At 44.3% G+C, this 12,057-nt stretch overlaps 1 protein-coding gene across 2 annotated transcripts in view; it reads right to left on the reverse strand.

The window, feature by feature from the left end:
• MAGI3 (membrane associated guanylate kinase, WW and PDZ domain containing 3) overlaps window positions 1-3,995 on the reverse strand; it is a 243,769-nt gene extending 239,774 nt beyond the window's left edge. The window contains exon 1 of one of the 2 annotated variants that reach the window (XM_049618389.1): window positions 3,155-3,985. In XM_049618389.1, the coding sequence (XP_049474346.1) occupies window positions 3,155-3,470 (316 nt within the window). In that variant the 5' untranslated portion in view covers window positions 3,471-3,985. Of the gene's footprint in view, window positions 1-3,154 lie in introns of both variants that reach the window. The other variant, XM_049618390.1, reaches the window with a different exon arrangement.
• Window positions 3,996-12,057: the final 8,062 nt, after the last annotated feature.

Raw genomic sequence — 12,057 nt, forward strand, 5'->3', positions numbered from 1 at the left:
GATCATGAAACAATTTCATCATAGGTCTAAAGTTCAACTTCCTTTACTACTGTGAAACTACAAAGTTCAAATTCAAGTGAAAACTTCTCTCTTTGCAGAGGAAAAAAGAAAAAAAAAAAAAAGACAGGGCTGTAATTAAGAAACAGGTGACCAGCTGGGCCAAGGAATGGGTGAAACTAAAGACTATCTTAGAAGCAGAAACGTACTCACCACTAAGAACTATGTGAATACTAAATACGAGTAAGATTCCAATAAGAAATTCCCTAATTCTTTCAAGAAATGCCTAGGATTAGGAAGCATATTTAAAGAGTTTATTTTATTATAATCTTTAATGGAATTTGCAAGTAAAAAAAAAGTAAGCCCCAAATCAAAGCTAAAGACGGTCACTGCTAGAAAGAACCTCAAGTCACCTGGGTGTTGGTGCTGGCTTTGGCTGGGGTCCCCTTAGCATATAGTAGACACACACACACACACACACACACACACACACGGAAGGATCCATACACATCCTTTTGCCATGGACTTTGTCAGAAGACAATGAACGTGAGATCATCCCCCACCAATATTACATCTCACAAAAATGGTTAAGTTTATTCTTGTACTGTGCTAGTTTCTAAATGGTATGTTATGAATACAGTTCTGTAAGACAAGAGACAGTGCTAAGTACACTTTACAATTCCTTATTAAATTGGAAAATCCATTTCTCTCTCAGAGTTTAAATAAAATGGGAAAAAAAACCCGTGCAGAGCAAGTTCCTTCTTAAATGTCCTCACTTCGTATTTTCATACTTTTCAAATTTAATCCTAACAATATAAAATTTTTGTCTCCATTGGAGATGGTATTTATTCTGGTTTTAATCACACCCCAGGTTCTAGGAATTACCTCTTTTGGCTCTTTAATTTCTTTAATTTAATTTTGAAATCTTGTACTTAACCTGCAAAAATCTTGCTATTTTATGACAAATGTTGTTTTAGCATAGCCATTCAAGAAAACCATTTAATCTAATGCTTAACATGAGCCCATTGGAAACCTAAGGATACTATTCTTGGAGAAATTAAAATCTTTAAATTACAACTTGCTTAGAAACAAGAATAACTCAGATGACACACAGTGGTATCCTTTAGAAATTACTGAAGCAGAGCAGATCTTTAAAAAAATAAATGTAGTGTTCAGAACCTTTATAATTAATGATCAGAAAATATGCTCAACCCATGAATATAAATTATTCCCCTTTTTTGGCCAAACATTTGAAGTAGGACAGTGCCTGAGGTTGTCAAGAGGGCAGAATTTTATTACTGTAAAACTGTCAACTACGCTCTGGGGCATATGATGTTCATCCAACACAGCTAATCCGTATTACTGAATACACTCTAAATTCTGATTTGTTTTCTCAAATTTGATATAAACGTTGAGAAAATATATAGCATGCAGACCAAACCAATACTCCTAGTCTACAAAAGAATCACAGTAATTTGAGGATACATCAACTTCCTCCCATTAAATCTTAAACTATTTTTGAAAATAACAGTTATACTCTCATTCGTGCCCCAACTAATCAAAACAAAACACAAGGCAATGATGCAGATGTTCTCATTATTCCCTGACTCATGGGATTTGAACTAAATGACATCTAGATTAGTAAATATGTGTTATATAGTATTTTGCATATTACAGACAGTGCTTGACTCCCTAGATTACAGCCATTACAGCCCCCAAAACCTTCCCTCCCCCTTTGACGTATGACTCTCAAAGTTTGAGTTAACAATTTCTGAATTTGCAAAACTATACAGAATGTTTCAAGTCTGCCAAAGTTATTCAAATTAACAATAAAAAAGAAAACCTTACATAAACCATAAGCTTTAAATGAACATGATGAGGTAGATCACACGAAGAAAATCTTCATTTAAGATTACAGGGACTTGTGAGTGTGTGTGTGTGTATGTGTGTATACACCCACAATACTCACATACGTCTACTGCACCACAAACCATCAGCTCCCATTAAGCCCAAGGACTATGAAAGAGAGATTTCCAAAGTGAGCTGCTGAGAAAGAAAAAACAATGGGAGAGGGAGAGAACATGTTAAAAATTTCTCCCGAATTTTCTAGCATTTTGCAGTCAAGGGATGGACTGATTCCTCTAGCCCAAGTCACAATTAAACAGCCCATTATATTCTGATGCACTATATATTCAGTGGGGCACGCTCAGCAAAACTAGTTTGATTTCTAACAACGTTGTGATCATAATTCTCTCTCTCCCGCAAGCATCTCAGAAAACAGAACCACGTTCTAACCAATGCCGAAAGGAACAATGCCGTGAATAACAAATACAGGACTATTGCATCCTATCGGGTTTCACTGTACGCAGTCTGATCAATGCTTTGAAACCTAAACGTAATGTGCTTGGCAGCAGATTTTACTCGCATGAAACACACCAGGGCAACAGGGGTCCATCTCACCCACCACGTCAACAAAATCGGTGTAAAATCAAAGATTTACAAGAGAGATGTGACTCGAAAGAGGCACCTAGGTCTTCTTTAGAAACCCAGACTATTCAACAGCTCCCCGCAAGAACACACTGCTGGGCCACATACCACATTCTGTACTGCATCGATACCCAGACACCTGAAACCACCTGGACCGAGTGAGTTAGGCTGTCAGCTCCAAGGTGTTGCTAGTGCAGAAGAAACACTGAAGCAGCTGAGCCCTCCTAGGTACACTAGGTAGTAACGCCGGCACCAAGTGCCTCAGTAGTAGAAAGCCTCTTTCCCTATTAGAAAACGCGTAAGACTGTTCCAAAGAACATGCTACAATCAGGAGGACCTTCTTCACAAAGGAGAACGGAAAAGGCTGGTTTTCCCTCTAGTCAAAAACTCTCGGTAGGAGACGGGGCTACAGGTTTAGGAAACCCAAATTGCTTCTGGTTTTAAATCTATGACAGCTTGCAGAGCAGCCTGGCCAAGCCAGAGCTCAGTTTTCCCATCGGCAAAACGGGAATCACCATCGCCGCCCCTCCCCCTCGCCAGCGAGTCCGGAGCAACCACGGAGTCTAAGATTCCCCAGGGCGATAAGCGGTGGGGAGTGGCTGCCGCTCCCAGGACGCCCACCCCGACTTCCCCCCCAGACCCCGCAACAGAAAAGGCAGGGCCGGCGTACCTGGCTTCACAGTCTTGAGACGGATGGGCTCTCGGAAGTGGCGGATGACAGCCAGGGTGTCCCGGTTGGTGAGCCCGCTGACAGGCGTCCCGTTCACCTCCAGCAGCACATCCCCCGGGCTGGGCGCCTTGCCCGAGACGACGCAGCAGGTGCCCCCGCCGGGCTCCTCCCGGAGACGCCCCAGGTAGGGGAACTCGCCGCGCTCCGCGCCGCCCCGGATCTCCGCGCCCAAGTCGCCCGGGGGCCCGGCCCAGGACACCGCGCACTCCTGCACCTTGCTGAGCCAGTGCTTCTTCTTCTTCAGCGTCTTCGACATCCCGAACCCCGCTGCACCATGGGGGAGACCCCGCGCGGGCGGCGGGGGCGCCGCTCCGGCCCCTCTCAGCCTGGGGGCCCGGCGGCCCGTGCAGCCCGGCGAGGGGGCCTCGCCGCTCCGGCGCCCCCACCCCCCCGACCGCAGCCCGCTGGGGCCGGGCTGCTCCCAGCCCCGAGACGCCCCTTGGACGCCCCTCCCGGCTGCGCTCCCCGGAGCTGCCGGGCTGCGCGAGGGCCACCCCGGGCGAGGTTGAAGAAAGGAGAGGGGAACTGTCCCCGGGCGGCTCCAGAGGGGTTTCGGGCGGGGTCACGGCCGCCGGCTGGCCCCCGGGCTCCGCGGCGGAGCGGCGGGAAAGGCAGGAGCAGGGGGGCGGGGAGGTGAAGGGGGAAGAGCCGGAACGGGAAAAATCCGTCGGGGGCGCGCAGAAGCGCGCGTAGACCCGTCGCAGGATCGATCGTGGCCGCTGCGGAGCTGGAGCGCGGAGACCAACGCCTGCCCAAGCTGCCAGGAAACTGCCGCTTTCAAACCCGCCGCAACCTCCTCCGCCTCCCTCTTCCCTTCCCCCCGCCCTCGCCCATCCCTCATCCAGAGCCCCGCCCCCCTCTGCCGCGCGGCGCCCGGCGCGCTGCCGTCACAGGCCGGGCGCTTGGGAACGAGCCCCGGCCCTCGACTCCCTCGCCGGGGATTGGCCCCCAGCGGGCAGGGGGCGGACCCTCGGCGAGAGCGAGGACCACCGATTGGTTAGTGGGAGTGAAGGAGGCGGGCACTCGGATGAGTGAAGTTTGAAGAGGGTGGAAAAAAGAAGTTTGGAGAGTGAGGGAGGGCGAAGGGAGGGGCAGGGGAATGGAACCCGCAACACATCGCAGGGCGGAGAGAGGCCCTCTCCGTGCGTCGGCTGGTGCCAAGCGAAAACTCGGTTGGGAAGAGCGGAAAGAACTCCGAGGTGGAGGCGTGGCTGGAGAGCGGGGCGGAGTTGGGGGTGGAGCTCGGGAGCACTTCCAAGAGAGGGTGTACTTTACTGGAGAGGCAGAGAGCAGAGTCCGCTGCCCGAAGTGGCGGGGGCTCTAGGGTGGTCACAACCGATCACTTGCGCTCAGTGGATGTTTCTTGTTCGTTCATTCACTCATTCAACAAATCTTATTGGACGCCCATGATGGAAAGTAAAATAGAGTCCTAGACACTGCTGTGTGGCATCGGGCAAATTAGACACCCTCTCTGAGCCGCTGCATCTTTGGCTGAAAAGTGGAGACAATTATACCACTCCAAATTATTGTGAAGATTACATGAGGCGCATGTAAAACATCTGCATAGTGCCTCACAGAAGGTGGGTGCTTACTGTTTGTAGCTGGTGATGTTGACTTTATGTCAGAAATTATGCTAGGTACTGGGGTGCAAGGATGAAGAAAACAGGCCCTGCTCTCAAGGAGGTCATAGGCTAATGACAGAGATTGCCCGAGATGAAGTAGGGTGATGTGGAGGTAGAAAGTGGGATTAGAACTAACAGCGTTGCATTGGAGTCCTGCATGCTATTTCCTTGCTGTTTGACCCTGGCCAAATCTCAGCGTCAAGTTTATTCATCTGTAAGGAGGTGGAAGGAGAACTAACATTAAATAAAGAACATCTTAGGTCCTCTCCAGCGCTAATTTTTCAAGAACTCTTGAGCTTTCTCTCTTCCCTCACTTGCCTTACACTCTCCCCACTCGTTTTGTCTTTTAGAAATCCTTTTCATCCTCAGCCCAAATAACATCTCTTCCAGGTAGCCTTCTTTGATTTTTTTTTCATCAAAGTAGAGAGTTTTCTCTGAGCTAGGATACTTTTACTTTTTCAATGTGGCTCCACACTATGTAGTCTCCTATCTCCCTTTAATGGTTGAGGAAAGCCCTTATTTACACTATGAATAACTCCACAGAATCTCACGTGTCAGATAGACTAGACGAAGTTTCAACAACTGCAGTGATTTTGTTCACACCATTGTATCGGTCAGAGCCTAGCAGGAAACAAATGGTTCTTTACAAAGGGTAGGCAGGGTGTGGGGAGCCACAGGGAAGTGTGGAACCCTGGGACTGCAAGCTGATAGATCTGTAGAAGCAAGGGGAAGGAACCAAAATTCAGCACAAAAAGGGCAGCCAGACAGGAGCCTGTGACCTTCAGTCAAGGGATGCAGTGAGCCTAAGTAAAAACCCAAAGAGGAAGCTGGGGGATTTATAGCTCACTCACCTCTCTCTCCCAGTCTCCTGCTGGTACATCCCAGTGGCCAAATCCAACCAGAAGCCCAGAAGCCTGAGGGCAAAAAAGTCCTTTGATGCAGTCCATCTCACACAAAGAGGAAACCATGCATCTGTAGAGAAAAGGGGGAAAACATCCAGCACAGATATGTGGATTGCTCAGATTTATCCAGATCTGAGACAAAGCTGGAGTATTTTTTTCTGAATCATTACCTACAGTAACAGATCCCTGGATGAAATCTTGATAATCTCCACATCATCTGCTTTCACATCACCTCCAAGAAAACGTCTTTTCCTGCCCAGACTGTGTCCATTAGGATACTATTGGCCAGAAACAAAGTATCTGACTAACAGCTTGACGTATGAGGTCATTTATTATATCTTCAACACAAGGTTCAGAGGTTAAATAGTCTCAGCATTAGTTCAGCAGCACAATCATGTCACTAAGGACCCAAGTTCTTTTTGTGCCTGGTCTCTACCACTATATGCTTTTTGGCTTCTATCTCCGGGCTTGTCACCTCTTGATTGCAATGTGGCTGCCACAGCTCCAGATGGCACACCCTCAGAGGTCATTGTATGAGCCGGAAGGGAAGGAAAACCCATTTTTATGAAGGAGAAAACTCCTTCCCAGACTATCTGCCCCCACCCCCACCCACTGGAATCTCTCTTATTGGCTAGAAAATGGTCACATGCCTACCATTGATCAGTGGCAAAAAGAAAATGGGATTGCCACAGTTCATTAAATTGATCATAAGTCACCCCAAACAGAGGAGAAAGAATAGGTATCAAGTAGGCACCCAATGGTGCCTGCCACATTCCTCAATCGATAATAAATTATCTTGACTCTTGGGCAGAAAACTGCAATGTTAGGAGCTTGAGGTCTAGAGTCAGACTGCAAATCCCAGTGTTTCTACTTCCTGGCTCTGTGATCTCAAGTAAGCTATTCAACTATTTAACCTTACCTAAACTCCATTTCCTCATCCAGGAAAGGGGTATGATAACGGTGCTCACCTGAGTGGTTGTGAGAACTGAATGGAGCTGTTTGAGTCAAGGAAGCACTTAACATATGGTCTAGCATAAAAGCCAACATTCATAGCTAAATAGTTATATTTGTGACAAGGCTAAGAGCATTGTTCGTCACCTCTGGAATTTTTTAAGTATTAAATTCACCCATCTTAGTAAGCCTAGCTTCTGCTTTTTAAATATTCTAGAAGTAAGCTGCCCACTCCAATGAATTCATTCTGGTAGGATACTACTTTGGAAATTACCACACCATTGAAAGAGTCACGTTCCAAGCGTCTCTCTGTAAAATGGCACCTAACCAAATAATCAAATTGTACCTATGTTCATTACTGTTTCCAAAACCTAACAGTTGGCCTAATAGTTATGATTTCCATGGGGAATATTAATAAGCCAAGTAATATGGAAACCGGCTTAACAGAAAATAAAGGATACAGTTGAATTTGATAATCTCCAAGGTTTCTTTGAGCTACTTCTAACCATCCATAAGATAAACACAGATACATTTCAAGATGCATACCCCATGCGTTAGGTCCCAAGATGGCTGGAGAGGCACCAAGTAACACAAGTATCACAATGCTAAAAACTGAAAAGAGGGACATGGGTTTCTCCTTTCCCCATTTCTTTATTTTTTGGGGACCAAGGAAACCTCTCCCTAAAGGCTCCCAGGAAGACTTTCCCTTCAGCTCATTGGGCGACATTGTCCAAATGCCCTTTCCTAAACCAACGGTGCAAAGAATAATGGAACACCCAAGAAGACAGCCAGCATCTTAGAAACTGCATGCCTGCACAGTATCTTAACAAAACTCAGGGGTGGGGGGAGCATCTCTTAACAAATATGAAGGGGGGAAGATCGGCATTTAGGTAAACAATCCACAGTGTCCTCCACAAATAGACTGTACTGATTTGCTTCAAAGATATGTTTTCTCGGACAAGGTGGGGAATTTGTTTCGTTGAATACTATCGTGCAGAGTGTTCTTAATGAGAATTAAATAGACCCTTCTGCTTAGAAAATTTCAGGATGGCAGGTATAAATTCCCAATTTTTCTGAAATGACCCACGCTTACTTTCTCCCTTGTACAATCAGAGGTGTCTCGTATGGTGGCACAGTTCGTGTGCCTACAGTTTCAGGGCCATCACTCACATCGGCGTCCATGTGAACAGTGTCCATGGACTTGTGCCTGGCTTTGTGCCAAAGCAAGGCAAGTATAGGGAGAAATGTTCGGTTTCATTTATTTTTGTACGCTCACTTGTTTCTTTCATGAAAACTTGAATCTCTAGTAATCGTAAGTCAAGTCATTATTCAGATGAAGCCATTCTCAAGTATCCTGGTGGCAGAGGGTGAGGGAGAAGTAGAGTACGCGGATAAAACAAATATTTGCCTTCCATGCAGAATATAAGAACATTCATCCTGTTTTTCTTCCCACAGATGATAGTAAAAATTATCTTGAATTTTAAAAATTCTGATCAACAAAATCTTTCACTGGCTTAGAAAATGTCCATATTTACTGTATTATGGAAAGGATATATGTAATGTAGTCTAACATTAACAGCCTAACCAAATTCAGTATTAATGTTCTATTGTACCTTTACATTTTATTAGCATTTTTATTTGCCTAGGTCTATGGGCTAATTTGTATGCTAATGCTAAAATATGCTCAATTACAAAAGCAGTAACATGGAAGATTTTATTTCAGTTAAACAAACTAATTTATTGTCTGAAATATGTATTACTTACTACGTTTCATGAATTAATGTGCATTTTTGCCCATGGGTGCACTTACCTGCAAATGACCAAATGAATCCAGTGCAAACTCACAGAACAATAGGAACATTCAAACCCAAGGGCAGTGCCAACATGCTTTGAAAGAGGGGTTAGTTAAGCAGTCAGATGTCAAGTTCGTCTAACAAAGCAGGACAAAGAGAACATTGAATAAAATAGAAAATACCAAAATACCTATCTTTCAGCTTTCAGCTAAAATACAATCTCCTACTCAAGGCCAGCTTTGGTTTCCTACAGCTGGATGTCAGCTCTTGCTTCTCCAGAACTAATAGCATGTTATTTCTGTTTTCTTTCCCAGTAGACCCCAAGATTCTTGAGAGCAGGGTCTCTCTGATTCATTTGTGTATTCCTCATTGGTCTGCGTACTCTGTTCTTTAGTATAGTTAGCACACATTCATTCAAAAAAACAAAGTACCCATTATAAACAGGCATTGTTTTTTAGGTGTTGGTTTACAGCAATGAAGAAACCTACAAGGTCGCTTGTTTCCTGGGGAAGATGACAGTGTAGGGGAGGAAGAGGTTTTCTTCTACCCTGTTAGGGTCTCTGGCTGGGTCTGAAACTCCATCTAACAAAGACACATTAACAGAAGAAAAGCATACAAATTTATTTAATACAAGTTTGATGTGACACAGGAGACTGTAAGGAAATAAAGATCAGAATAAATGATTAAACCTCAGTGGTTTTGAGGCTATTCATGAAGAATTGAAAGTCAGGGAAAGAGGGGCGCCTGACTTCGGCTCAGGTCATGATCTCATGGTCCGTGAGTTCGAGCCCCGCGTCGGGCTCTGTGCTGACAGCTCAGAGCCTGGAGCCTGCTTCAGATTCTGTGTCTCCCTCTCTCTCTGCCCCTCCCCTGTTCATGCTCTGTCTCAAAAATAAATAAACGTTAAAAAAAAAAGAAAGAAAGAAAGAAAGTCAGGGAAAGATGTGATAGGGCAAAGAATATGAGCTGAGAGTAGTAAACCCGGGAAACTTAGCAAAGCCTGTTTGCTCAGATTCTATCCCTCCATCTTGGATATACAGAGGCTCCTTTTTTTCCTCCAGGTCTGGAGAGGGCACCTCTCCTATGAAGGTCTTATGACCCACTTCAGAGAAGAAGGGCAGGGAGAAGGTCAGAGAGACCTGCCTGCTTCTCCTATTTTCTCAAACTGCTTCAGTTTAAGCTATTCAGTATGCCAAGCTGCCATATTTTAGGGTATCACATCTTGAACCCCGTCAACAGTAAACCCAAAGCAAGTAAGTGATCAAGATAACTTCCAGTAGTAATGGTACTGTAATTAAAATAGAAGATGAATCAGAATCAAATAATGGCTATTTAGGAGAAGACACAGGCTACATCAGAAGTTGTGGAGAAAGTCTGCTTGAGAAGGTGACAGTTTAGCTGAGACTTGACTGACAAGGAAGAGGGAGCCAAGTGACAACTGGAGACCTGAACATTCCAGGCCAACAGTGAGACCTGAGGCGATGTGAAGTTTTTAGGAGAGGAGTGGCAGAATCTGATTTACATTTTAGATGGATAGTTCAGATTGCTCCATAGAGAAGGAGGAGGGTGACGATAGAATTTGAGAAGCCAGACAGAAATCTGGTACAGGAGCCCACTGAGAAAACCTGATGGCATGGACCAGGGTAGAAACAACGAAGATGAAAATTTATCGAATGTACTGTGGAAATCAGAAGTTATAGTTTTAATTTCCTAGGCTGATCATAGTTAAAGCAATATGTTACAATTGTATTTAATAAGAAGCTGTGTGGAATGTAATTGCGTTGTTGAAATGTCCCTTCACAGGAAGATAAGAGGGAGGAACTTACAAAATAAAAAGTGGGGAAAATACTTAATTAAGTTTAGATGTATACAGGTTCTTTCTTTTGTCGTATTTATTGGTATTTATTGAATAGCATGCCCAGAGAGGTGGAATGCTAATTTCAAGGTTTTTCTTTGAACTCTTGAAGTAACATCCACTCAAAGTATATGCTGACCTTGAAGTTTGTGAAACGATGTACTGTTCTTTTAATCTACAGGATGTGTTGTTATAAGAAGTAGAATTTGTTTCTTGACTAATAAAGGAACTCACAAACTTTGTTTTAAAAGAGTTTTACTACCGTATAAAATCGTTAGTTTCATTGACCAGCTAGAAAACTTCAAGCCCCTGGGTCTTCTCATTGCAGACTGGAAGCAAATAAACAGTCCTTTCATGGATTCCAACACAAAGAAAGCATGATGTGAAACTGCCTTTCTTCAACAGAAGCAAAATGCTCATTTACTTGGCTAAACTTAGGTGAAGTGTTTCCAAACGCACACTCGCAAATTTCACAGTAAAAATGATTGGAAACACACCACATAAGCTTAAAATAAACACACCCCATTCAAAGTCTGGGTGCTGTGGACTTTGCTTATCCTTAACAGGGATATCTAAATAAAGTCTGTATTTTCCATTCAAAAATGAAGAGTGACCTTGTTGGATTTCGAGTGAAGGAGAGAAGGAGCTGGATTTTATTGCAGAAGCAGGGCAACATTCTAGATAAAAAGGGTTCCGAGGAGGTGCTTCTGTGCTTTAGAACCTAAAGTTAATCTTGGCACATTTAAACATATAACACCTCCTGAAAGTTTTCATCACAAGGAAAGAAGATTGTAACTGTGTGTGGTGCTGGATGTTAACTATACTTACTTTATTGTGGTGATCATTTTGCAATACATGTAAATATCAAATCATGTTGTACACCTGCAACTAATGTTATGTGACAGTTATATTGCAAGGAAATAAACATAAATGAATCCTGTCCATTCAGTTTGATAGGCATAAATAGGACAAAGAGAGTAAATGGTTACATCAACAACAAACCTTCAGAACCATGAATACAAATCATGATGTGGTTAATTTTTCAAGGAAATCTTTTCTTTTTTTTTTTTTTTAATTTTTTTTTTTTTAACGTTTATTTATTTTGAGACAGAGAGAGACAGAGCATGAATGGGGGAGGGTCAGAGAGAGGGAGACACAGAATCTGAAACAGGCTCCGGGCTCTGAGCTGTCAGCACAGGGGCCCGACGCGGGGCTCGAACTCACGGACCGCGAGATCGTGACCTGAGCCGAAGTCGGTGCTCAACCGACTGAGCCACCCAGGTGCCCCCAAGGAAATCTTTTCAACTTGGTGGTGTTTGAGAATGTGGAGATTAAAACTTTCAAATTGCAAACTACTGTGGATTCAATTGTATCCCCCCCCACCCCAAATTTGTATGTTGATACCCTACCCCCCCCCATCCGTATATGGATATAGAACCTATAAAGGAGGGAATTAAGGTTAAGTAAGGTCACAAGTGTGAGCCCCGTCCTACTTCAATATGATTGATGGCCTCTTGAGAAGAGAGATCTCCCCTTTGCTTCCCCACAGCAAGAAGGAGACAGCCTGCAAGCCAGGAAGAGAGAAGAGAACCCTCACCAAAACCCGACCATGCTGGCACCCGGATCTCAGACTTCTAGCTCCTAGAACCACGAGAACATTAATGTCTGTTATTTAAGCCACCGGTCTAGCGTTATCGTGTATTTTGTTATAGCAGCAGAG

Source organism: Panthera uncia (assembly GCF_023721935.1).
Source record: "Panthera uncia isolate 11264 chromosome C1 unlocalized genomic scaffold, Puncia_PCG_1.0 HiC_scaffold_4, whole genome shotgun sequence".
Lineage (NCBI taxonomy): Eukaryota > Metazoa > Chordata > Mammalia > Carnivora > Felidae > Panthera > Panthera uncia.